Here is a 24,379-nt window from a genome sequence, read left to right on the forward strand (position 1 = left end):
CTGAAGTGTGGCTGTGCCGTGACACCACGTTAGGTCACCAGAGATGGAGAAGTGTTCATGGGAGATTTCTATGAACCACGTTTTACACACATTTAGCTTATGATTCAAAATAATGGAGAGTTAAGGCCCCTATTGTTTAGGGCAGTGGTTCTAAAAACAGGGTCACAGGTCTATGCTAACAGGGATGTGGAAAGCTAAATGCAAAAATAAAAATGCAACCAACCATTTAATTGAGGATTATTAGGATCGCACAATAAATAGGCTTATGAACTTTTAAAAGGGAGATGAAAATACTTTCCTTATCTTTTTTGTTGTAGTAAAAGGCTAGGGTTTTCATATATGGTTTGTGCTCCTATGATCATCTAATATGATTCATGTTTTATAAAGACACTATCTGTACTACTGATCTTTTGTAGTGTCTAGTAGTGTGTCTGTTTGGATCTGCCATGTAACATTTAGAGTAAATGTTTTGATGACACATTTCAGTCAAGAAACTTGGTTACAATTTAAATTGCAAACTTATACAGTCAGCTAGGTTAGCTATAAAGCAAACGATCAGGACACTCTACAAATGGGCAATTTTCAGCTATCAACATTTAACAAGACACTATACATTATGATACAGAAAATGATACAAACCTTCAGTCACAGTATTCCTCAGATGATGGCCGTTTCTTTAAAAGTTTCTGGTCTTCATGCTCATGAGAACTATGTGACTCTGGTCTCGCCCTGAGAGTAAAACTAAGTATGATTGGTTGAAGATAGAACGTGCTACGATTGGTCCGAATAATGTGGCCGTTATCTGATTGGCTTGAGTAGACGATGGGTGGAATCCACCTAGTTGTTGGAAATATTAACCGACTAGTAATTCCAGTGTTGACTAGAAGCATCAGAACCGTTTAGTCGAAAAGTCTCACACATCCCTACTGTATACCACAAGGAAAAACGAAGTATAGCCTTGATGAAGATAGACTTGACCTAGGTCAATTACTGCAATAGTTACCTATAACAGGTATATATTGTTAAGCTGTGTGAATAGAGAGAGAACAAGAGAAGGGATTGGTGAAGGAGAAATGGGGGAAGAATAACAGGGGTAAAACAGAATGTGATTTCATTCTGACTGTGATTTCATTGAGTCACAGCTGCAACACACACACATAGATAGAAAGAGAGACAGAGCAAAAGACAGAGCGATTCTTTGATCCTGCAATAAAACAATGCCTTATCCTATCTGATAATACATACAGTATATAATTATTAAATCACCCACACAAGTTCTATAACCAATGACGGGAAAGGACAAATGTGTGTTTGGGTGAAAAGGAAAAAGACAGATAGGAAAGCAAGAAACAATCATAAAAATAGCATGACTCCAGCCTGAAGAGCAAATCCTGTCAACTTGTCCTCCCTGGTGGTTTATGCAAGGGGTGGTGGTATTTCTGGTGGTGATTGTTAGCCTCATCCTAAGATCTTGCACAAGCACAACTAACCTGCTTTGAGCTCAGCATTAGGAAACAGTAATGCCAAAATTCATATAAAACATAATTATAATTATGCAAATGTATGAAATTAAAACCAGTGTCGGGTAAATGGACATCATTATATTTACTAGGGGTTGGAAAATAACAGTAGGTGATTGCCGTCTTTACTAACATTACATTTTTGTATTCTTGTTATTAGTGACAAACAACACTAATACTATAGCTCAGTAGTTAAGGATTTTCAAAGCCCCTAGCATTAAGTATTAAACATCAGCACATAACTCATCCCAAACTGTTTGAACTACAGAAATCAATGTTATGCGGCTTATTGAGGAAAGGTGTGCAATTACTTTTCTCAGCAAGTGCACTTACAAATTTTTCCTGGAGGACAATAAAACGGGTGAAAATCCCATTGATTTAAAGGAGGGGCTGAAGACATATCTAGGAACGAGAATATCCTAGGGACATGGGTTTTGTTCTCTTTTGATTGGGGTAACCACCTAGCAACCATCCAGAACATCCTAGCAACCACCTTGCAACCACCTTGGTACCCGCAGAACACCATAGCTACCGCATACCAATGTGCTAACAACCTTGTCAACCTAGCAATGCTCTGGTAACCACTCACACCCTAGCATCATGGTACAAAGTTTTGCACTGGCAAACACACTCATATTTGCTTCAGAAAATGTAAATAAAAAGGTTTTATTGTAGTCTTTGGGCAACAAATAAATAAATTATATGATATTTTGAAGCAATTTTAAACTTTGTATTGTATCACTTCTTATGTTACTGCCCTGTTAAGATCAATTGCTACATTGCTATTTTCCTAATTTTTAATTGAGGTGTGGAGACTTCTATCCCATTATATAAAATGAATATTGTTTTTTACCACAATTCAATTCGATTTAGCAGTTTTTATTTCTTACTGTTAAAAGGGTCATGAAATGTTATTTTTTTATAGTTTGATTATCTTTCCTGAGGTCCACTGATATTATTATTAAAGTTTTTTTGCATTAAAACAACAATTTTGTAATATATGATCATTTTCCACCGTGTTTTTGGCCCTCAGTCTGAAACACTCAGTTTTGGCCTGAGTGCCTCCTTAGAACTTCAATGTAAATGCTTACTGTTTTAATTGGCTAACATCCTGCAGCCTCTCAAATACAGCCATATTAGAAAATCAGTCGGAAGAGTATGAACCAGCTCCACAACATTATAAAACTAAATGTCAGGGTTTAGACAATGCACATCCAACACATTGCATCCAAATATATTAAACTGTTCATCTAAAGCAAAACTGTTAATACTCACACCCTGTCAATACCAGACGTGAGAGTCGCGTTGTGTCAAAAGCAATAGAATCCATTAGAATCAACTATGTTGTCTACCATGGAAGCATCCATTGCAGTGTAGACAGTCTCAGGCCATTGAATCGAGTCACATCAACGGATGCACCCAGTATAAACAGAGTGTCAGCACAATAAACTATCACACAGTCATGACATATGAAATATTCATGAATGAAATGGTTTACTCATGGTTTTTGTGATCGCGTCCAAGTGTTTGAACTAACCCATTCTTCACTAACAGAGAGCTTCACCTCTTCAGAATTTACAAGAAACTTGACACTATGTCTTTTAAAAGTGGTCCGAGATATGTTTCAAGTGGTCAAAGACATCTGTTTGTGCCTGTTTATGTAGAAAAACATTTCATTCCAGACAGTCACAAGAACTTGTCCTATGTAAGTCCACCTAGGTTGAATCTCCCATGACAGGCCCCATCTCTGTGTGACTGACTGAGCACCAGTGGGTGGGGCCAAGGGCGAAATGATAGAATATGAAATGAAAAACGTCACAAGTTCCACAAATTCCAAACAAGCTGTTTTTGCAGATTGCAAAAAAATTGCAAATAAAAATGCTCTTTTCTATTAAGGAGGAAGTTTTAAGTTCTGAAACATAGAGTGTTTTTATGGTACAATGACCTCTTGTATGTCAAAAGATCAAGGAAAATGTGATTCCTTGTGTCATGACCCCTTTAAAAACTATGGCTGTCATTGGAATCAAATGAGCATGATTTATCTAATATTTTCCCACCAGTCTTTAGAAAGTCAAATTAAATTGTAATAATATCTAATTCTGTTAATGAAAACTTTCTTGTACACATTTTACACTTTTTGTCACTGAAAATTTTCACGGATCCCCTAGCAGCCCCCTGGGGTTCCCCGGTACCCAGTTTGAAAACCCCTGAAGTAGACAGCTCCTGTAGAAGTGGATGCTTCTTGGCCAATTTAAGTTGCTATAGAGCTCTGACCTTCTGTAAGGGTTAGTATAAATTGTAAAATATTTACATTTTACAAATGCCATTGTAAAATGTAAATATTCAGGATAACAGCCTAATACATTAAAACAAAGTCTTCCCTTGTTAGGCAAACAAGGATTATTAGAAGAATATTTCAGCTCTGTAGGTCCATACGATACGATAAGTGAAGTGTGGCCAGAAATTTGAAGCTCCATAAAGAACATAGGCTAAAGGCAGCATAAAAGTAATCCATAAGAGTCCAGTTGTTTAATCCATGTCTTCAGAAGAAATATGATAAGTGTTTGTAAGAAAAAGAACAATAATTAAGTCCTTTTTACCATAAGTTCTCCGCCCTTCCCAGTAGATGGCAATATGCAAATTTCCAAAAAAAAGTGAAAGTAGAGATTTATTGTAAAAAAGATGTATCTCTTTCTCATCCACACATAGCATATCGCTTCAGAAGATGGATTTAACCACTGGAATCATTTGGATTAATTTTATACTTCCTTTATATGCTTTTTGGACCTTCATAGATCTGGCCACCATTCACTTGCATTGAATGCAACTACAGAGCTGAGATACTTTTCTAAAAATCTTTGTTTGTGTTCTACAAAAGAAAAAAGTCATACACATCTAGGATTGCATGAGGGTGAGAAAATGATGAGAGAAGTTTTAGATTTGGGTGAACTATTTCTTTTAGGCTATGTAAACAAATATTGCATAGGAAAGAATGACATGCTAAACACTAAAATATTAAATATTCACATTTATGCATTTGGCAGATGCTTTTATCCAAAGCGATTTACAGAGCCCTTATTAAAGGGACAATCCTCCCAGAGCAAACTGGAGTTAAGTGCCTTGCTCAAGGACACAATGGTGGTGGCTGTGGGGATCAAACCAACGACACTATGATTACCAGTTATGTGGTTTAGACCACTACACCACCACCACTCCGCTATATTGTATATATTGTGAATACACCAGAATGCTTTGTGTTAACACACATTACAAGTAACTCACACCGCAGGTTTAATCTGAACCACACTCAGAGATGTTTGAGGTAGTCTGGAGCTTTCACGTTACACAGTACTGCAACAGAAATAGAGACGCAAAAATATGTGTTTCATGGCATTGTTACAGTATATTCACTTAAAAATGCAACATTTGGATGGCAATATGTGATTGGAATTTAACAAGCACTGTGATTACATATCTATCAAACAATTGTTATTAGGTCAAACAACTGCGATCAGGTAATTATGTAATAAGCCTCTCCAAACAAGTAACCAAAGTTCCAAAGTAAAACACATGTGTAATGTAGACATGCATAGTATTGTACTTTATGTGAAACTATTCCAACGATCCAGACACCTAAATGATAGCCAGCATGATGAGAGAGAAGCCTCAAATACAAAGAAACTGTAAAAATATCCAGGCAAAGTCCAATAGACTCGTTTGATGGACTATATTTCCATTATGCACAAATTTCGGAACATAAAATTGACACTAACAAGTTTAGGAATCAGATAAAGTGATAAAATGACAAACACATCATATTCTTCTGATGTTTGCTGTGGTACACATGGTTATATAGTTCAGGTGTGTAAAGAGAGGAAATCCAGTGTCGTGGGAGATAGCTGTTTTCAAATCAACAACTGCACTCAAAGCACTAAACTTTTCTGTTCAGGACTCTAGCGGCTCAAAGTGTGTGGAACAATGTCGTTGTGGAAACTGTTTTCCGCGAGGGGCTTCACCAAGAACTCAAGGCGGAACTGACATGCAAGGGTGAGGGTTCTACTCTGTCAGAATTAATTACCATGGCTATCGAGATGGATAACCTGTTTCATAAAGCTACACAGCCCCAGTTTCATTCTGCTTCTATGTCAGTACAGGCACAGGCATCCACTGAATCACCCAAACCTATGACAGTTATTTACGCCTGTGTTTCTATGAAGGAATGCTAACGCTGACATAACGAAAAACTTTGCTATTACTGTAGTGAATCAGGTCATTTTAATGCTGCATGCCCACACAAGAAATCAAGTTCCCATGAATCAAAGCTGAAAGTGAGTACCACAAACTTTGTATCACCTATCCTTCACAGTTTTTTGTTGACTGAAAGATCTCCATTGGTGATCATATTAAAATGTTTACAGCTTTAGTGGATTCTGGGGCTGCTGTGAATCTCATAAATCAAGAGATTATACAAGAACTATACCCACCATTCAATGCATTCCAACAATTAATATCACCACAGTTGACAACGCTCCCATTGGTACTGGTATAACCCAACAGTCTGTTCCCATAACCATCAAGATTGGACTTTTTCATGTGGAGAAATTTTCACTATATGTCAAACTCGCCCAATCACGCTCTTATCCTGGGTCATCCTTGGCTTGCCATCCACAACCCTTCTATATCCTGAAACCAGGGTGAGCTCACGCAAGTTTCTGTCATGAACATTGTCTCCATGTTGCTGACTCCATGCCTTGTCTTACCACCAGTATTGAAAGCCCTGAATTCTAAACAGAAACCATGATTCGTGAGGAGTGTGCAGAATTCAATGAAGATTTAGTAAAGTCAAAGCTACTCAACCTCCTCCTCCCCATCCATGGGACTGCGCCATTGAACTTCTTTCTAATACAGCTTCACCAAGAAGCAAGGCTAATCCATTGTCACACCCCACAAATATAGCTATAGAAAATTACATAGAGAAAGCCTTTGCCTCCGGTTACATCCACCCTCCACCTCTCCAGCAGCTGCAGGTATTTCTTTGTGGAGAAAAAGGATGGAGGTCTACGTCCATGTATCAACTTTGTCACCTTGAAATACCATTACCCACTGCCACTTATCCCCTCAGCCCTTGAGCAACTCCATGAGGCTAAAATTTATACTAAGCTTGATGTAAGAAGTGCTTAAAACCTCATCAGAATCAGAGAAGGAGATGAGTGTAAAACTGCATTCATCACCACCAGGTGGCACTATGAATATCTGGTCATGCCGTACGGACTTTCTAACGCTCTGTTTTCCAGTGTTTTGTCAATTAGATTTTCAGAGAGCTACTGAATCAGTGTGTGGTGGCCTACATTGATGACATACTCATCTACACTCAAAACAAGGAACAACATATCCAGCATGTCAGGACAGTCCTATCACGTCTCCAGGAACACCAGCTATTTGTAAAGGCAGAAAAATGGGAGTTTCATATCTCCCATACCACGTTCCTAGATTACAATATCAGCCATCATGGTGTAGAAATGGATGTCTCTAAAATCACAGCAGTTACCAAATGGTCTTGACCTTCCACAATCTAAGAACTACAGTGGTTTCTGGGCTTTGCCAATTTCTACCAATGCTTCATTAGAAACTACAGAATCCCTGCAGCACCACTCACATCTTTGCTCAAGGGAAACCCAACAAGTTGCCATGGAACGATGCCACATACCAAGCCTTAATCTCCCTCAAGTCAAGCTTCACGACCGCTCCTGTACTGAAACACCCTGATCTCAATCTTCCTTTCGTCGTTGACGTAAATGCCTCTGATTGAGGAATTGGAGCAGTCCTGTCACAACGTCAAGGAATCCCAGGCAAGCTTTACCCGTGTGCATTTTTATCCAGTAAGTTAAATTCTGCTGAACGAAACTCTGATGTGGGGAACAAGGAATTACTTTGCATGAGGGCAGCACTCGAAGAGTGGCATCACTGGCTAGAGGGGGTAGTCCACCAATTCCAAGATATCACTGATCACAAGAACCTTGAATGCGTCAAGGCAGCCAAGGGACTAACACCAAATCAAGCACGATGACATTTTTCTTAAACCGGGTTACATTTTACCATCACTTAGCGCCCTGGCAGCAAGAATAGCAAAGCAGATGCACTTTTATGCAAGCATGATTCACCCCACATCCAACCACATCCTGGATCAATCCTACCACCATCTGTCATAATTCCACTGATTAGTTGGGATATCATGGAAGAAATACAATGAGCACAACAGCACAAACCGTCAGCACCTGACTGCCCAGCAACCAAGCACTTTGTACCACAAGCTCTATGTCTGAGAACAATCCAATGGGTCCATGCTTCATTGAGCACAGGACACCCTGGCATCCAAAGAACAATCACTCTGGTACGTAATTCCTTCAGTTGGCCATCAATAATTCATGATGTTACTAACTATGTGAAGTCTTGTCAAGTGTGTGCACAATCTAAAACACCCAGGAAACAGCCCACAGAACACCAACCACTGCCAATACCCCAAAGACCATGGTCCCACCTGTTAATCGATTTCGTCACCGACATGCCAAACTCCAACAGATACACCACCATACTGTAATTATCGACCGATTTTCAAAATCATGTAGACTTGTCCCTCTCAAAGGTTTAACCATGGCTTTGGAAACTGCTAATGCTCTATTCCACCAAGAATTCAGAGTCTATGGATTACCAGAAGACATTATGTCCGATCAAGGTTCATAGTTCACGTCCTGAGTTTGGCAGGCATTCTGTAAGCAACTGGACATCAATGTGAGTCTCAACTCAGGCTATCACCCCCAAGTCAACGGACAGGTGGAATGTTTAAAACAGGAGATTGGCAGATGTCTTCGGAGCTACTGTAGCCATGATAAGAAGAAATGGAGCGACTTCTTGCCCTGGGCCGAATACGCACAGAATTCCCTCACTTATACCTCTACGGGGCTAACCCCCTTCCAAGGCAAGCTGAGCTACAAACCCCCGATGTTCCCTTGGTCAAGAGAACCATCTACAGAGACAGATGTGGACGATTGGATTAGGCAGAGTGAGAGGGTGTGGGACAGCACACCTGTCCAGCTACAGCGAGCAGTCCAAGCACACCGGCGGAGGCGCCCTCACCCCATCAGCCTCGACAGAGGGTCTGGTTATCCACAAGGGATCTCAAGCTGTGGCTATCCTTCAGGAAGCTAAGTCCAAGGTATGTGGATCCATTCAGAATTTTCCGTCAAATAAACCCAGTTACTTACCGATTAGAGCTTCCTGCTATCTACCGCATTTCTCCTTCATTCCATGTGTCCTTGCTGAAACTGGTCCATCCGGCTGGAATCATGAATCCCGAGCCTACGCCTCCATTGGAGGTTGATGGAGCACCAGCATATATGGTCAGAAAGATCATGGACTCAAGGCGACAAGGGAGCCAGATGCTATACTTGGTGGACTTGGAAGGCTACAGACTGGAGGAGAGATCGTGGGTAGCCACCAAGGACATACTGAACCCGTCCCTGATCCAAGAGTTCCACCAAGGCCGTCCTAATCTTCCAGCACCATGACCAAGTCCCTGCAGAAGAACACAAGGGTTCTGTAACATCTGAGGTTGTTACCCATCCACCAGAGGGAGCCCTCTCCCGAATATTGATCTTCACCATTTCTTCACTGCTCATTTCCTGTTTACCACATGTGTGTATATAGCCATGCAGTTCCATTGTTCATTGCAAAGTATTGCCAGTTTACCCTGGCTTATCAAGCATTTTTCCATTGCCATTGTTTCTTGGTTTCATGTTTTGACCATTGCCTGTTTTTCTGGATTTAATGCTTTTTGGATTACCCTTTGTTTTGTTTGCCTGGTTGGACTGTCTATTTGGTTAATTGGATTTATCTGCCTGCTTTACGACTACATCTCTCTGCTTGCTGTTTTGTAATGTTTGCTTGTGTCTCTTTTAATAAAGTTCCTGCACATGGATCCTAACACCATTTCCATGGCCAGTTCATTACACATGTCTTACTGAGCTAAAAAGTTGATCAAATCACGTTCCTACTTTTTACATTTTATTATTTTAATTATTAATTTCAATATAAAATATAATTAGCTTTGGCCACTTGTCCTAGTGAAGATGCATCTCATCAGTCACAAGATCACAGTCTCTGATCTAAATAAATAAGTCCTACTTCTGTGGTAATATCAATCATTTTCATTTAATTTATTTTTCCTGAGGAAAAAGGACCTTGTTAAAAATAACTTCGGCACTTCATCTGTTCATGTATTCGGGTTTCTAACGTCGGAAATATGAGAATTTTAGTATGATCCATTTTTAGAGTATAAGTTACAGTTTCATCATCATAGTACATTAAACACTGTAAATTTCTCATTATATGACCCCCAATAATCATCGCTGAAGATGGGTAAATTTGAATGTGAACATGGCTGATGATCACTCCAATGATGATCAAATGTAAAACAAACTATAAACTATGCTGCTGAAGTTTAACCATTTTAAGAGGTCTCATGCACTCTGTGTATGCATCAAGCATGCGGAAGCGTAATCGGTCTTCAAATCATGAAACTATAGATGTCAAGATTTACAGTTAAAAAGGAGTAATATTTTGGTCTTCTTCTTACCCAAAACCAATTGTTTTGCTTCAGAGGATATAGATTAAATCATTTTAGTTGTATGGATGCCTTTCTACTGCCTTTATGTAATTTTTTGAAGCTTGAAAGTTTTTGACCCGGTTACTTGCATTGCATGGACAAACACACACCAGATATACATAAAAAACAATCTTAATTTGTGTTCTGCAGGAGATAGAAAGGCATACGAGTTTGAGACAACATAAGGGTGAGTAAATGATGAAGAATATTATTTTTAGGTGAACTATTCCTTTAACTTTTGCTGTACCCTAGACCTTTACCTATGACAAATAAAATGCTTCTGATCAATTTGTTTTCTTTACTTTTCAACTAAATATGAATAAAATTTGCTTTAATGAAAAGAAAGGTACAATTATATGTGGAAACCTTATTATATTCACTGAAGTAATGTTTTGGGTAGATAATTTAGACTTTGTATTGATAATTTAAGACTTTGAGACAGTACCCACACTTAAACTTAAATATGTTTTCAACCACTGCAAGTAAACTATGATATTTAAATGTTAAATATGATCATTTCCGTTCTCTTTATTCTGATAAATAATGTTAAACCATTATATTATTTAAAATCTAAATAGATTACTAGATTTAGTTTTTTGATTTGAGTAATATTAAAGTTAAATATGGTGGCCCAAAGAGCACATGAAATGGCATTTACAACCAATTAAACTTTTAGAATGTTTCCTTTTTCTGAATGAAACAGACCATTCAATGGGAAACAGTGTAGGGTGGGACTTAATTTTATCAATCAGTATTTTATTAAATAGCAATTATATTATAAGGCTAGTTCCTATAATTTTTTCCTGCCCGTGCAGCCTTGCTTATGTTACTTGATAGCAAAAGTTTTTTCAAAGCAAGAGAAAGTCATTACATTTTGATGAAATTCTTTAGAATAATGGGCACTAATCAATCATGTACAATAAGAACTGGGACATGTAATAAGAAACACAAAAGAAACAAAGAAGGAGATGTTAGGCAGAATGTTAGCCTCAGTTATCTTTCACTTTCATTCACAATTCCTCACCTTGCATTCCACAGAAGAAAGAGAGTCATATGGGTTCAGAACTAAATGAGGGTGCGTGATGTAGGGGAAACTAACCCTTTAATTATGTTGCAAATGCTCAAAGCTGTTCCAAAACGGATGAGCAGCAGAGTTCAGCTGGAGTACAGAGAGCTTCAGACTGCTGGCACACTGGATGGGACAACTGAATATGTGTGAGCCATCAGAAGCACTTTGAAAGAACACAAATTAACATCCGCTGCATAACCTGTTTAACCTTCTGCCTTATAATAAACAGACAGATATAGATCGAACAGATACTTACTGTATGAATATATGAAAATAGGAGAGCTAAAATGGAGGATAGGTAGGAGTAAAGAGAGGAAGAGAGAGAAAGACCTTCTCTCAGCATGTTCGACTCTAAAAGAGAAACGGTGGAACACACACTGACTCTCCATCTGTTAGCCACAGAGAGGGCGGCACACATGAAAAGAGAGAGAGAGAGAGAGAGAGAGATTGAGAGTGAGAGAGAGGGATATGGAGAGAGAGAGAGAGAGAGAGAGAGAGGGATATGGAAAGAGAGAGAGTGTGTGAGAGATAGTGAGACCTGAAAAGAAAGAGGAGAGATCATTTAAAAAAGCAGAGGGGGATAAAACAAACAAACAGAGAGACTGAGTCAAAGATAGAGAGATAAAGAGAAAGAAGGGAAAAAAGGAAAGAAGATATAAGAAGAGGGTGTTGGGATTGTGAGAGAAGTGGACGAGACACAATTCAAAAAGCAGAATGATGTCAGAAATAACAGTTTCATGCTTTTGCAAAGACAAGATAGACGAAAGACTCTTTAATGGCAGAAAAGTGCTTTTAAAAATAACTTGATACACTAGAGTTGAGGATGACTGCATTAATATTACTCTAGAGAAGAAATAGAGAGCTCCCATCAACACTACGATTACACTCTATATCAAGTAGGTCTTTACAACTGGGAGCTATTTGTTAGCATTCACATTCATTGCAATAGAAGTTGCTTGGCTGGCGCATACACCCCAATTATGCTACCTGCATGCTTCCATCTTTGACTCAGGGGTGCCAGGCAATTCCAGCAATATGTTTGTGACATTTGCAGTGACACGTGAACTTGCACTTCTCGTAGATGAAGTCCCCTTCATAGAGTAAGTAACTGCCATAGCTACGAGGAGCAAAAGGCATAGGTTCGATGCAGAAGTATAAACCGGCCTTTATAGTGTAATTGAAATCCACGAATCACTCCTAATGTAAAATGATGCAGTAGTACAATACTGGGGGAACGATTACTGGTCCCAATAATGTCAAATGTAATGTCTTATTTCATTAGAAAATGTGTGTATGGCCTACATTATTTATTTGGATAAGCATGTACTGCCATTAAAAAAATATTTTTGAAAAAGGCTAATTGATAAGTATGTAATCAATGCTATTTTAAAAATGTTCAATCTTTAAAACATTTAAAGGTATAGTTAGTGACAGTGTGAAAGCATATGCATCTAACATAATACTGTATTTAACAGCTGAGAAGGATAATTAATATTTCTATTGTGGTGTCACCATTGTCCTGTGCTAGGTTGATTTTTAGTCTTAGTCCATACCTTGTGAATCTATTAAAGGAAATGAATTGTTTTGCATATGTCTTAAATGTAATAAAAGGTTTTCTTGATTAAGGCTTTGTTTAAAGTTTCTTGAATCAAACCAAATCACGAGATGAGTGAATCGTAAAGTGTGGCGCTCATGTGTGTAACCAATCTTTGAAGGCTTTTTATTAATATACTGAATTAAGATAATTTGATATTTCCTTCTATTTGGGTGTGTACATATGATGAGGGTATATTTTTGTCAGTGGCAGTCCTCCATATTCACACACTACACCAGATCTGAAGGGCTTCTGATCCACCAGGGAGCTCCCATGCTTTCTTTTCATGCAAACATAACCATAACGCAAACATAAATGTAATGTCAACTATAGAGGAGTCATGGGGACTTCAAATTATAATTTTTTTAAATATTACTGCAAGCAGCCATTATGGGGACAAGCACCAACATGGCACCCACTGCACGACACTAAACACAACCCAAAGGTCTCACAGAACAAGCACAGATCACACCACCCCAAGACAGATTTTAACACATGACTCCACATTTTAGAGTTCAGTGTGTTATCCACTATACTACACAGCCATAGCGGAGCCAGTCAACAAAGGGACATACCAAGCTTAGAGGAATCACAGCCAATCACATCTATTACCATGATCAACTTTATATTTATGTAACTTCAACAAAGGGGAAAGTAAAAATTTGCTTAGGGGAAAAGCCCAGGAAACATTCAGTAAACACAATTCAAAAATCTCTGATATGGCAAGCATTACACCATAGTAACCACAACAAATTGCATGAATATGACATACAAAGCAACCCCACACTACTTCAAAAGTCACAAAAAAGTTAAAGAAATGGAAAAGATTCGTAGGTGCTTAAGAGACAAACCAAACTAAGAGTCAGCAGGTTTTAATAAAACATTTATTTAAAATGGTGGTGTGTCAGATATCAAACACAACAGAAAGTAAGAAACTGGTCATAATGTATTCTGCAAGTACTCAGATTTTCCAATAACCCTAAACTGGTCTCAAACCAGCAATCTTTTGATCTCCACACCACACAGGTATGGAGCACCTTACCACTGGACCATATCACTCGACAAATTAATAGTAATTTATTAATACAAATAAATAAACCTAAGGTACCAATAAACAAATATAATGAACAAACAAACATACATACAACAAAAATGCATTCCCACTCAAATATTAATAGTCAACCAACACTCCATAAACCCCAACAAAACCCCAGCTTCTTCATGCAGAATCAAAGAAACAAAATCAAATCACATCAAATATATAAGTTTACCAGAAAACCTACTCCAAACCAAATGAATTCCACAGCAAACATAAACCCCATACAAATGAAATGTTCACGTGTTTCAAAGCATCGAGAGTATGGAGGTTGGCTGGCAACACAAGGCTGGGAAGGTATAGACTAAGAAACAAAACAAAAAAACACCAAACGCCCTGCAAACCAGTCCCGTTTACAACAACTATTAAAGATACTAGTGCTGGTGGCACACAGCGCACACATACAAGGACGGGCCAGCGAGGCAATGAAACAAACAAAAAAACACAAGAAGAACAGCGATCAACTTAAACCTAAAAAGAAAGAATCACCATCAACAAAAACACAATTAACAATACACTTCATAAATACCTGAAACACAGCTATCTCCATATTTAACTGCCAAGATGAAATGAGATCGGGCGTGCCCAATGGCCTACCAGTCCATCCACAATGTTTTCATATGCATTTAAAGCACAATACCCTAAGTTAGTGAAACAAAGCTACATACTGTGAAACCAGAAATAAAACAATAGATATTAACTTAGCCTACCTGCTCACCCAGATCATGTCCATGCAAAAGCAAACAATGAAGTGCTATCGGACAGCACGCTTCAATGCATAAAAGCGTACCCCATCTCAATGTCTCCTTTCGGGCGCCTGCTTAAAAACCCTCTAATTGCCTAACTGGCCACGCCCTCTACTGGTAACCACATCACCGGCTACATAATGTTGACAATGGATAGCATTGTGATCAAATAGCCTTACAAATGTGTTGGTTAGCATGCAAAATGATTAGCATGCTAACTGATTTTGAGCCATTTTGTGTGCAAATCAGGCAACTTTTGATGGAACAGAAGTGAAAAAATTACAAATTACATAATCCAAGGTGGTGGCCACAGTTAAGGGTGGAGTTTTAATCTAAAGGGTCCTTTGGAATAATCAAGAGGAGTGTAATCAGACCAAAGAAGTAAAAAGAAGCAATTGTGTCTCTAAGACAAATGACACTTTAGATTATGTCCTAGAGACTCCAAATTTGGTATGGGGGCTATTCTTGACTACCCCTATCAGTGTGCCAAATGTAATAATTTTCCTTTGCATGGTTCTATGGGCTGCCATAGACTCCCATTGAGGAATAATAATAATAATAACAATACTAATGAAAACAATAAGTGCCACAGCACCTTCGTTGCTTGGCCCCTAATAATAATAATACGAAAATCAACTAAAAAAATAGGTGCCACAGCACCTTTGGTGCTTAGCCCCAAATTAACTCTTTCTTTTCCATGTCGACATGTGCCAGGTAATGGTACTTAACATAGCAGATAGACAAGGCTATGGATTTGAAGCTAGCCATTAGCAGCAGAACAAATTGCCAGTAACACAAAACAAAAAAGCAAGAATAAGGTATGTAATTTTATCATATTTAAATTCTTATTTACTCTTTACATTGTCATTAGGAAGCTCATACTATAGGTCTCCAGCTTCGATATACTGTAAGACGAATGTAATATATTTTTTTTTAAGGAGTACACATCAAAGATCAAAATGCGACGTGTTTTAGAATGCAATAGAGAAGCATATACCTGTTCAGTCATGCAAGCTCTCCTGAATGTCATGTAAATTATTTAATAAATAATTTTCGTTAGATGTATAAATCAAAGTTTGCACATTTAGAGAAATATTGATGGATTAGTATGTTTACTTCAGATTTTTTTAAGAAAAAAGGTCTATCATGTTTTCCGGTAAATTATGCAGCTGGATAAGCTCCCTCACTCTCTCTATAGCAGTTTTGCAATGCTGCTGAATAGTTGTGTGGGAAACACTGTCAAAGTATTTTACCTCGGTATCCCGTCCACATTGGCAGAAGACTACACATTCGAGAACTGTTTACGGAACAGAAAATCATTTGGTTCTGGCAATTCTTCATGCATTTTACTGTTTGGATAAATGTAAGTATAAATGCCACCTCCGGAAGTAGTTTGAAATGCATTCCAGATGAAACTCAGATCAAAAGAATTGAAACTGAGTGGACGGACGCAAAAATGTGCCTAAAATGCTAAAAATGAAAAACACTTTAATACAACTACATTTCTATAAATCATAACTTTTAATGAACACAACTCTTTGCCAAAAGAACCAAGCTGCAGTCAATGGAGATTTTTTTTTAAACATTTTTAAAGCTCAACGAACTGGCTATTCCATTTAAAATTGGCTTATCAGTTTGTAGACAGTATACAGTATGTGTTAAAAATATTATATATCACTAAAAAAGAAGCGTGGGTCCTGCGTCATTTCCATGTACAGCCTGAAACGCAATTGCCCTCATGTTCCATCGCTGGACAGCAATTCCGATTGAACTTCCCGTCAGACTTTGCAATGTGAAAATTGTATTAAGTAAAATGTATCTTTAACAATGCTATCAAAGTGATATCAGAAACAACAATGCCGTTACAAAATGGGACGCCATCTTGATTGTTTGAGGTTGAATGGATCACAGTACAAATACGTCATCGTTTTTGAATATCTCCATTTTCCCTGCACACACTACAATGTGAAGACGCACAAATGTATCAACTTGGGAGAGCATTTTAGAAAAGCTCAGTTTTTTGCAGGACAAAAATGCAGTCACAGTGTGGACGGAGGGCCAAAACAAAGCTTAATGAATGTGGTTTCAAATAGCGTGTTTCCAATATTGTGTACTACTCCTAAAGGCAGTACCATTCTCAAAATATCATGACTCACTGTTTGTGGAAACATTTAGTCAGCACAGCAATTATAACAGGATTAAAAGTGCCCTTGAGGTCATCCATCTGGGAGGTCATGGTGCTAAATGCTGGTGCAAATGCATAATTAAAATCATAGTGAAGGAGGTAATCAGAGAAGCTTAAATAAATAAATCCACACAAAAATGGAAGCGCTTTATTTGCTGCCTCCGCTATGATCTCTGTAGTACTGGAACAAACTGCCTGGCCAATCAGCAGTGTGTTATACACCCACATAAATAACTAATATGTGTTCCTTACTAATGACTAATGGCCCCATGGTAGACAGGCAAGGAGGAGGAGGATGCAGAGAGAGAGAGAGAAAGAGGGACTGAGAGAGAGAGAGAGAGAGAGAGAGAGAGAGAGAGAGAGAGAGAGTCAATGAATATTAGCCTCTTTGCCTGTATTCTCCAACAACAGACATGATAACAAATAAGTAAAAAAGTAGGCATAAATATGCCTTGCAGCACAAGATTACTGATTCTTAACCAATGTACAAAAAAAGGTAAAGAATTATAGTATAGTGTGTAATTATCAATTCAAGAGAAAGTGTTCATTGAACATTTGCATTCTTTATAGTGTTGCAAATTTTAACAAATTGTTCTTCTGAACTGGTTCTTTTCAGTGATTCAATTGAACTGATTGCAAGGGAGTAATGTCTCAAATTAATCAAATTTTGAATTAATCTGAATAGTTTTTTTTAACTGTTCAAATAAAACTACTTACTAAAACAAATCAGTAAGTACATAATAATAATAATACAAATGTTTTCTTTGCAAAGATCAGTAATCTTTAATTTAAGTGTTGTAGTATGAGACACTGAATTGACACTGAACACATACATGATGTCAAAATGTGAAACACACTAAAAAGCCATTTCAGTATTCAAGGGCATTTGAAACCCATTAGAAATGCTTTCAATGAATAAAAACAATTGGGCTAATTTTGAGCTTTGAACCACACAACGTTACTCAGTAACACCAAAATGCATTCCCTCTAATCCACCTGGTTTATTTGAGTTTAATTTAGGCTTTTTGATGATTTAACTGTGTGAAAGGAGAGTGATGGATAGTTCCAGTCAATAATTTCAGACAAGTGAGGATAAATGAAGGAGAAGATGAACACATCAGAGTGCTCTGGAGACACTTGAATGCAGAATGCAGGAGATGTTCTGCAGCTGCTGGCAATAAGCGAGCAAACATAATTATACGAGCCCGGCAGCAGGCTAAGCTCAGTGAGGCAGAGAGGAAGACACACGCTGAGTCTGATGCTCTGTAGCTGCTGCATTTGTTGACGCCTCTATCACGCAAAGATGCAGAGAAACATCTGCAGAATACTTAACCTTTCAACAGCCAACAACAAACCACATGTGTTTGCAACTTGTTTAGATATGGAAAAATAAGGAAGCTTAGAGCCTGAGGAGTAGAAAGAATAGGGGAAATAACTAGGTGAGTCGTGGGTGTTAAGAATTTGCAGTGTTTTGTGTCTTCATCAGACAAAAGCAGTAACAACACATTGTATATATATCTATGTACATACAGAGTATTTCCCCTAATCAAAAATTGGGGGCTTCACTTGTAAATAAAATGTTTTACAATTCCATCTTCCAAATGCATACACACAAACAACACATCTAAACCCACAAAGCACACTCAAAAATCTAACAATCAAGCTTAGCTTATCTACCCACAAACACTCAAGTTGACCAGGCTTTGTAATTCAGTGCAATGGAATGCAACTGTTACTTCCACACTCAAGGTTTAGCTGTGAACCCCAGTCCATTCTACATCAGCGTCTGGTTTTGTTGGTGTGAATGCCATTTTCCAAACTAAAGTGAACACCAGCAAACCACAGCCAGTTCAAATGGAGTACAATTCATGTAAACTCATGTTGCAATAGGTATTGAGTGGAATCCATCCACACATAAAAGTAAACAGCTATAATGTATGATTTGCATCTTTGTATGCTGTTGATCACACTTATTATAGCATTATGTATTCCGCTTAACAGCTTGTCTCTGTAGAATTAGTTTTTGGAGTGCAGCTTGCATTCTTCACATATCTTGAAAAGCATCACTGGCAGACTGACGCAAGAGCCGTTTTGTGCATGTAAGATATTGGTGGTAAAAACAAAGGTTCCAATAGTTCACTAAAGCCCGATCTCATGAAAATTATGTGACTGTGGGGACATATTTGCTAAATTATATTACATGATTCCTTACCAGTTCCAAGGTGAATTTTCCACTGTGTGGCACTAAAATTGTGGCACTAAAAGTGTGTTAAATTTTCTCCCAAACAGATGAGGGTTTAATATTAATGCTCTGTTGTGGTTTGCTGAAGCAAACATACAAAATCGAAGAACGAATGTGTGAGATGTCATTTAGAACTAAATCTGGCCAAAACGAAGGTGTTTTTAAGTGTTAGTTTTGGTGGCTCACCTTGATGAACTTTCCAGAAATCTTCTTATGCCTTATTTATACTATGGAAGGAGCCAAAATGTTTTCTCCTGGACCACCTAAAGCACCATAGTGAATGAAGCTGGCATTTATACTATGCGTGACATCATTTTAAAATTACTTTGTTGAGAGTGACATCACGGAAGGCTGTCAGCTCTATGGTGGACATCAGGTAAGCTGTCTCGAGATACAGGCTTCAAAGTTATCCATTTTAATGACAGTAACCTAGGTAACAACTCCTCAGCTGGCACGCGCAATTGTAAATACAAATTATCATGTTGAAACCACAACCACGATTAGTTTTAAACAATCAACAATGCTCTTCGACCAGCTGAGTTCTCCTAGGTCAAGAATTTCAGAGATGAACGTGAACAGGAGAAATATCACCAAACGAACAAATTGGCAAAAGAATAATGTCACTGCATTTTGTCATCATTTGTAGGCAAACCAAGCAAAGCCAGTTCGTCCAGTAAGTATAAACAACTTCTTAATGCAATTGGTCCACGCCATTGGTATGTGTGACCTGGAGCTCCTCCTACTTTGAGGCCAATGGCTAATTCTGGTTACATTGGTCAGTCAGTTAAGATCAGTCAACATCAACACACCAGTGTGCAGACTTAATAGCGAGCTGGAGAAAACGTATCTGTATAATCATTGTGTAGAGACCATTTCAAAGAACATGTCATATGATTTTTTTAATTAGTCTATAAATACTCTTAAGTGCACATTCACTCTTTTGTTTTATATGCTCATCTCGAGTGAATTCTACAGGTAGGCTAGTGTTTCCTCATATTTAAAATGTACTTCTAAATGCCTCCCCCCTGCAGCGTATCCGGTGTCTGAATGTTTACAAAACAGTATGCCATTGCTCAGCTGTTTCAACTCCTTTTTACCTCTGAACGAAGAACGAAGAAGAATTAAGAGGATTATTTTGTGGTCCTTCTATGACACTTTCGAGTCTTCGTTCCGCAGTCCTTTGCATTGCAAGTGCAACATAAGTTGAGTTATAGCACAATTTGAACACATTCGAACAAGCTTGTAAATGTAATTGTTTATGTAATGCAAACATTAAAATGTATCGCCATACAAGACATGTGCTATAATAAAAGTGTTTAGACATCATTGTGTGAGGAACAGGACAATAATGAAGTGTTTTTGAACTGATAATATGCAATTTTACTTGTGATTTGTGTAAATGTGAATGTGAATGAAAGTTGTTGTCATTGTAGCACCTCTAGTGTTTATTTCACCAGGAAACGGTTGTAATACGTAGAACAAACCACTTAAAAAATATTTTGTAAAAATTTAGGCATAGTAACTAAGGCTGTCAATCAATTAAAAATGTTAATCAAATTAATTAGATGATGTGCCGATTAATTAACCGAATTAATCATAATTAATCTGAGAAAGGCCCCCAAATAAAGATCATTTAGAATATTTAAAATAGTTATAAATATCATAGAGAGCCCTAATAAATATTATAATTCAGATAATTCCATTCCATTATATAATATTGTGGCAACAGACAAGTAAAGAGTTTGGACAATACAAAAAATTTCTTTTTTTATTTCTATATATTTAAGCATACTCTTTTATTGACCTACTTCCCTCAGTTTCGTATTGTTTGTCTACTCGTGCGTCAGATGGAGCCTCTGACTTTGGTTGCGCAGCACCTCTAGTCATAAACGTTGTGTTTTTAGAACACTATGTTAAGTTAAACATAATTTGAAGAGATTCTCGAGATTCCTGCATTCTGTTGTGCTCGGTCCAGCTATCATTGTGTGCAAAGGCATGTCATCTGTGGAAGGCTGTGCTGCCTGCTCGTTGGTTTGACGAGGCGTGTTGCCTGTACAGCTGGAGCGCTGACTGCCCGCTACTGCATACATAAAGCTTTAATTGCTCTGATGTTATGAACTGTCCTAATTACACAATTTACGTACAAGTCAGAGGCATTATTAATTGTGGTAATTTATAGTGTTATTTTTCCTATAATTATTTGCACTAAATGAATGCGGTAAATTGACAGCCCTTATAGTAAAATGATTCTATGAGACTAGGTTGAAATATGCAATGTGAAAAAGACCTGTAAAGGAAGGGTTAAAAACAAACTCGAGTTCAGGCAAGCAATTGAATCAAGTGTGAAAACCACCAAAGATTTCCTCATACAACAATACCAAACCAAAAAGCGCCAAAACATCCTGGATCAACCATCATCATTAGGATAAACTAAAGAAATTATGCACTTACTGTTTCCGTAGAGTTGACGTGTTGTTGGTCCCAGAGCTGTCATTTCGCTCCAGTCGTCCCCTCTCTTTCTCAACAGGAGCTGACCCACAAGACAGGCCTCTGGTCAACCTCGCGTGGGACCGTCTAGCTGGACCAGGCATCGTGGATGAAGGTATGGTACTGTTGCTGTTCTGGTGGACTCCTCCAACATTGTGGTTTGGAAGCGATGATGGCTGGCCGGGATTAGAGCTCTGGTTGTAGTTATGATTCTGCATTGAGTTATCGGTTCCTGGGCTCCTGTCCTGTCGTAGGTCCTGATTCTCCTGGTTGACACGGTCTAGCTGTGTTTGGAGCTCCTCGATACATTTGCGTTGCGACTCTAAAAGTTTGGCCTGGTTCTCAATGATGTTATTGAGCTCTAGTAGGTACTCCACAGCCCGACTCGGGCTGTCTGGGTTGGACTCCATAGTTTGGGCTTTACTCTTCCCCCCCACCTCCTGAAAGGTACAGTGGGGGGGTAAAACAACTGTAGGGTGAAGGTTGAATCCTAATAGAACTGTTTATCTTTAATCCTATATGTTATAACTTGAGACTCAGCCACTGAATAATACCAGAAAATACTATTTAGAGTGCCAAATGTTATATTTAGTTGATCAACTGCACCTTAATGTCATTTAGACATGTGAAGGCCTGAATTCTGAAGAGATGAATGGGGTAATAATGTATGGACAGCACCCACAGCTCTCAGTAAATGAGTTTAAAGGTCAGCACTATGCACATTCTCAGCAGCTCATACTTCAAATTAATGAAGTAAGTTTAGGTCAAACATGTCAAAAATCTGACATGGCCAGTTCTGAGGATCGTCTTACAGCTTTTCCAGGAAGAAAAAATATCCATCCATGTAAAGACATGAAAAGAAGTGATGAATGATTATATTTCAGTCAAAAGAAATGTCATTTGTAGAAACATCCTTTCTGCTGTTTCAACAAACCCAGTAATTAAAATCCAGTCAATATCTTGAGATTTGCTGTGCTACACACAACTCCCACATGCTGAGGTAGCACAGTGGAAATGAACAGCAGCAAAAAGATACAAATCTAATCCCTGAAATCCACTAGATTCAGGATATGTGTAGCTCGAGGCAGACAGCATACTGTGAAACTCAAGTCAAAAGAACAGGCTTCTCTTCACTGATGAAGAAAAACTGAACTGGTGACACGGAGAAAGAGTGAAAATCCGTCACCAAATTGCTTAACATGACCGCAAATGTTGTTCTCAGCAACTGAAGAGAGTAAACAGTGTTCATAGTAGCATAAGAGAACAATTTGTCACGAAAACATTTAAAAGTCTATCAAACTTTTCTTCTTCTTCCATGGACTGTCAGTAAAATATCTGTTTCAAAATCAAATACACATATGGGCACATTGTTAAACAGCCCTACTTACAACTCTCTGTGATGTCGTTTTTGTTTTCTTCAACCCATTTTGAGGTTTCATGTGTTGACTCTTTCAATCCATCGCGAGCGCACCACTGTTTTCTTCGTAAATCTGTGCGCGACCACGCGTTTATTTTAAATTTCACTTCGCATTCGTCGAGTTTGATTAAAACCCTCGTTTACAACACTTGTCTTGTCTCATAAAAACATACTTTTCTAAGACTGAAATCTCCGAGATTGAACAACCAGCTGTAAAGTTCCGTGCTCTTCTGTATTTCCCAAAGTCGACGGTTCTTCGTCAGCTCACGCGCTCTGGCGTTATGAGAGATGAGCGCGTGGATGCGCGCAGTTTCGTGAGCGCGTTTCTCACCTGACAGATCCAGTATCAACTGCCAACCAGAGACGCGTTTAACTAGTCTTTCCTGCACTCGTCACAGTCCAAACCCACGCAGGATCTTGTCCGTACATAAAGACATTTCAACAACGAATAAAGCTCAGATCGGTAAAGATAATCGGCAACGCTTAACATTACATTGCTGTCCATGTAACATGCATGACAAGAAAACACACTTAAATGCAAAAAAAAAACAAAAAACCCATTAGCTACAACTAAAGGTAAAATGCTGATTTTTTTTTTTTTTTTTGTTGTTGTTGTTAAGGAAATACAATCACTACAGTTATTGCCATAATAACTAAATCTTGGGATCTATTTCACACTCAACAAGAAACTGGAACAATCTTTATTTCCGTCATTTTGTTTAATTTAATTTTGTAGTAACAACATCTTTGATGTAGACTCAATTGCTGTAACTATGGTACTTTGGCAGAATCTATGGTTGCCATGGCAATTATTATGGTAAGGTATAGGCGAAAAATAACAAAGTAATTGCATGAGTGTCTACAAAATAATTGCATATTAAGCCTGTGTTGTTCAATTGTATTACGTAGTACTTACAATGTAATTACAATGTAACATGAACACAAAGGTAAAGTGTTATCAGGGAATTGTGTGAAATCTGAGCTGTCAATCATCTCCAAGATATTTGCTTAAGAGAAGTCTCCCTGAGCTGGTCATACTTTGCATTACAGAATTCATAACCGTGCAATAGTACATTTTCACAATTTATGTGTAATTATTTTATGGTTTCAGGAGAATTGTCAAATGCTTGTACTTTTTGATATATTTAATTTTGAAAACTGCAACATGGTTGAACTTAATTTTGTTTATTATCTATCATCAGCACATTTAGAAATCAATTTTTTATTTTTGGGGTTTCTTTATTTCAAATACTAACAGTTTTCAAGTCATGTTGTTGCCATATTCTTTTTGTTATAGTCTTGATATGAAGTAATCTTTAACATGCTTTTGCTGTCATCTACTGCTCAGGGCAGAAATTACA

General features: G+C 38.0%; 1 protein-coding gene across 8 annotated transcripts in view; it reads right to left on the bottom strand.

The window, feature by feature from the left end:
- LOC127620861 (IQ motif and SEC7 domain-containing protein 2-like) overlaps positions 1 to 23,335 on the bottom strand; it is a 104,460-nt gene extending 81,125 nt beyond the window's left edge. For all 8 annotated transcript variants that reach the window (XM_052094179.1, XM_052094178.1, XM_052094177.1 and 5 more), the window contains exon 1: positions 21,566 to 23,335. In XM_052094179.1, the coding sequence (XP_051950139.1) occupies positions 21,566 to 22,011 (446 nt within the window). In that variant the 5' untranslated portion in view covers positions 22,012 to 23,335. The remainder of the gene's footprint in view (positions 1 to 21,565) is intronic.
- Between the last annotated feature and the right edge of the window lie 1,044 nt (positions 23,336 to 24,379).

Source organism: Xyrauchen texanus, chromosome 27 (genome assembly GCF_025860055.1).
Source record: "Xyrauchen texanus isolate HMW12.3.18 chromosome 27, RBS_HiC_50CHRs, whole genome shotgun sequence".
Taxonomy (NCBI): Eukaryota; Metazoa; Chordata; class Actinopteri; order Cypriniformes; family Catostomidae; genus Xyrauchen; species Xyrauchen texanus.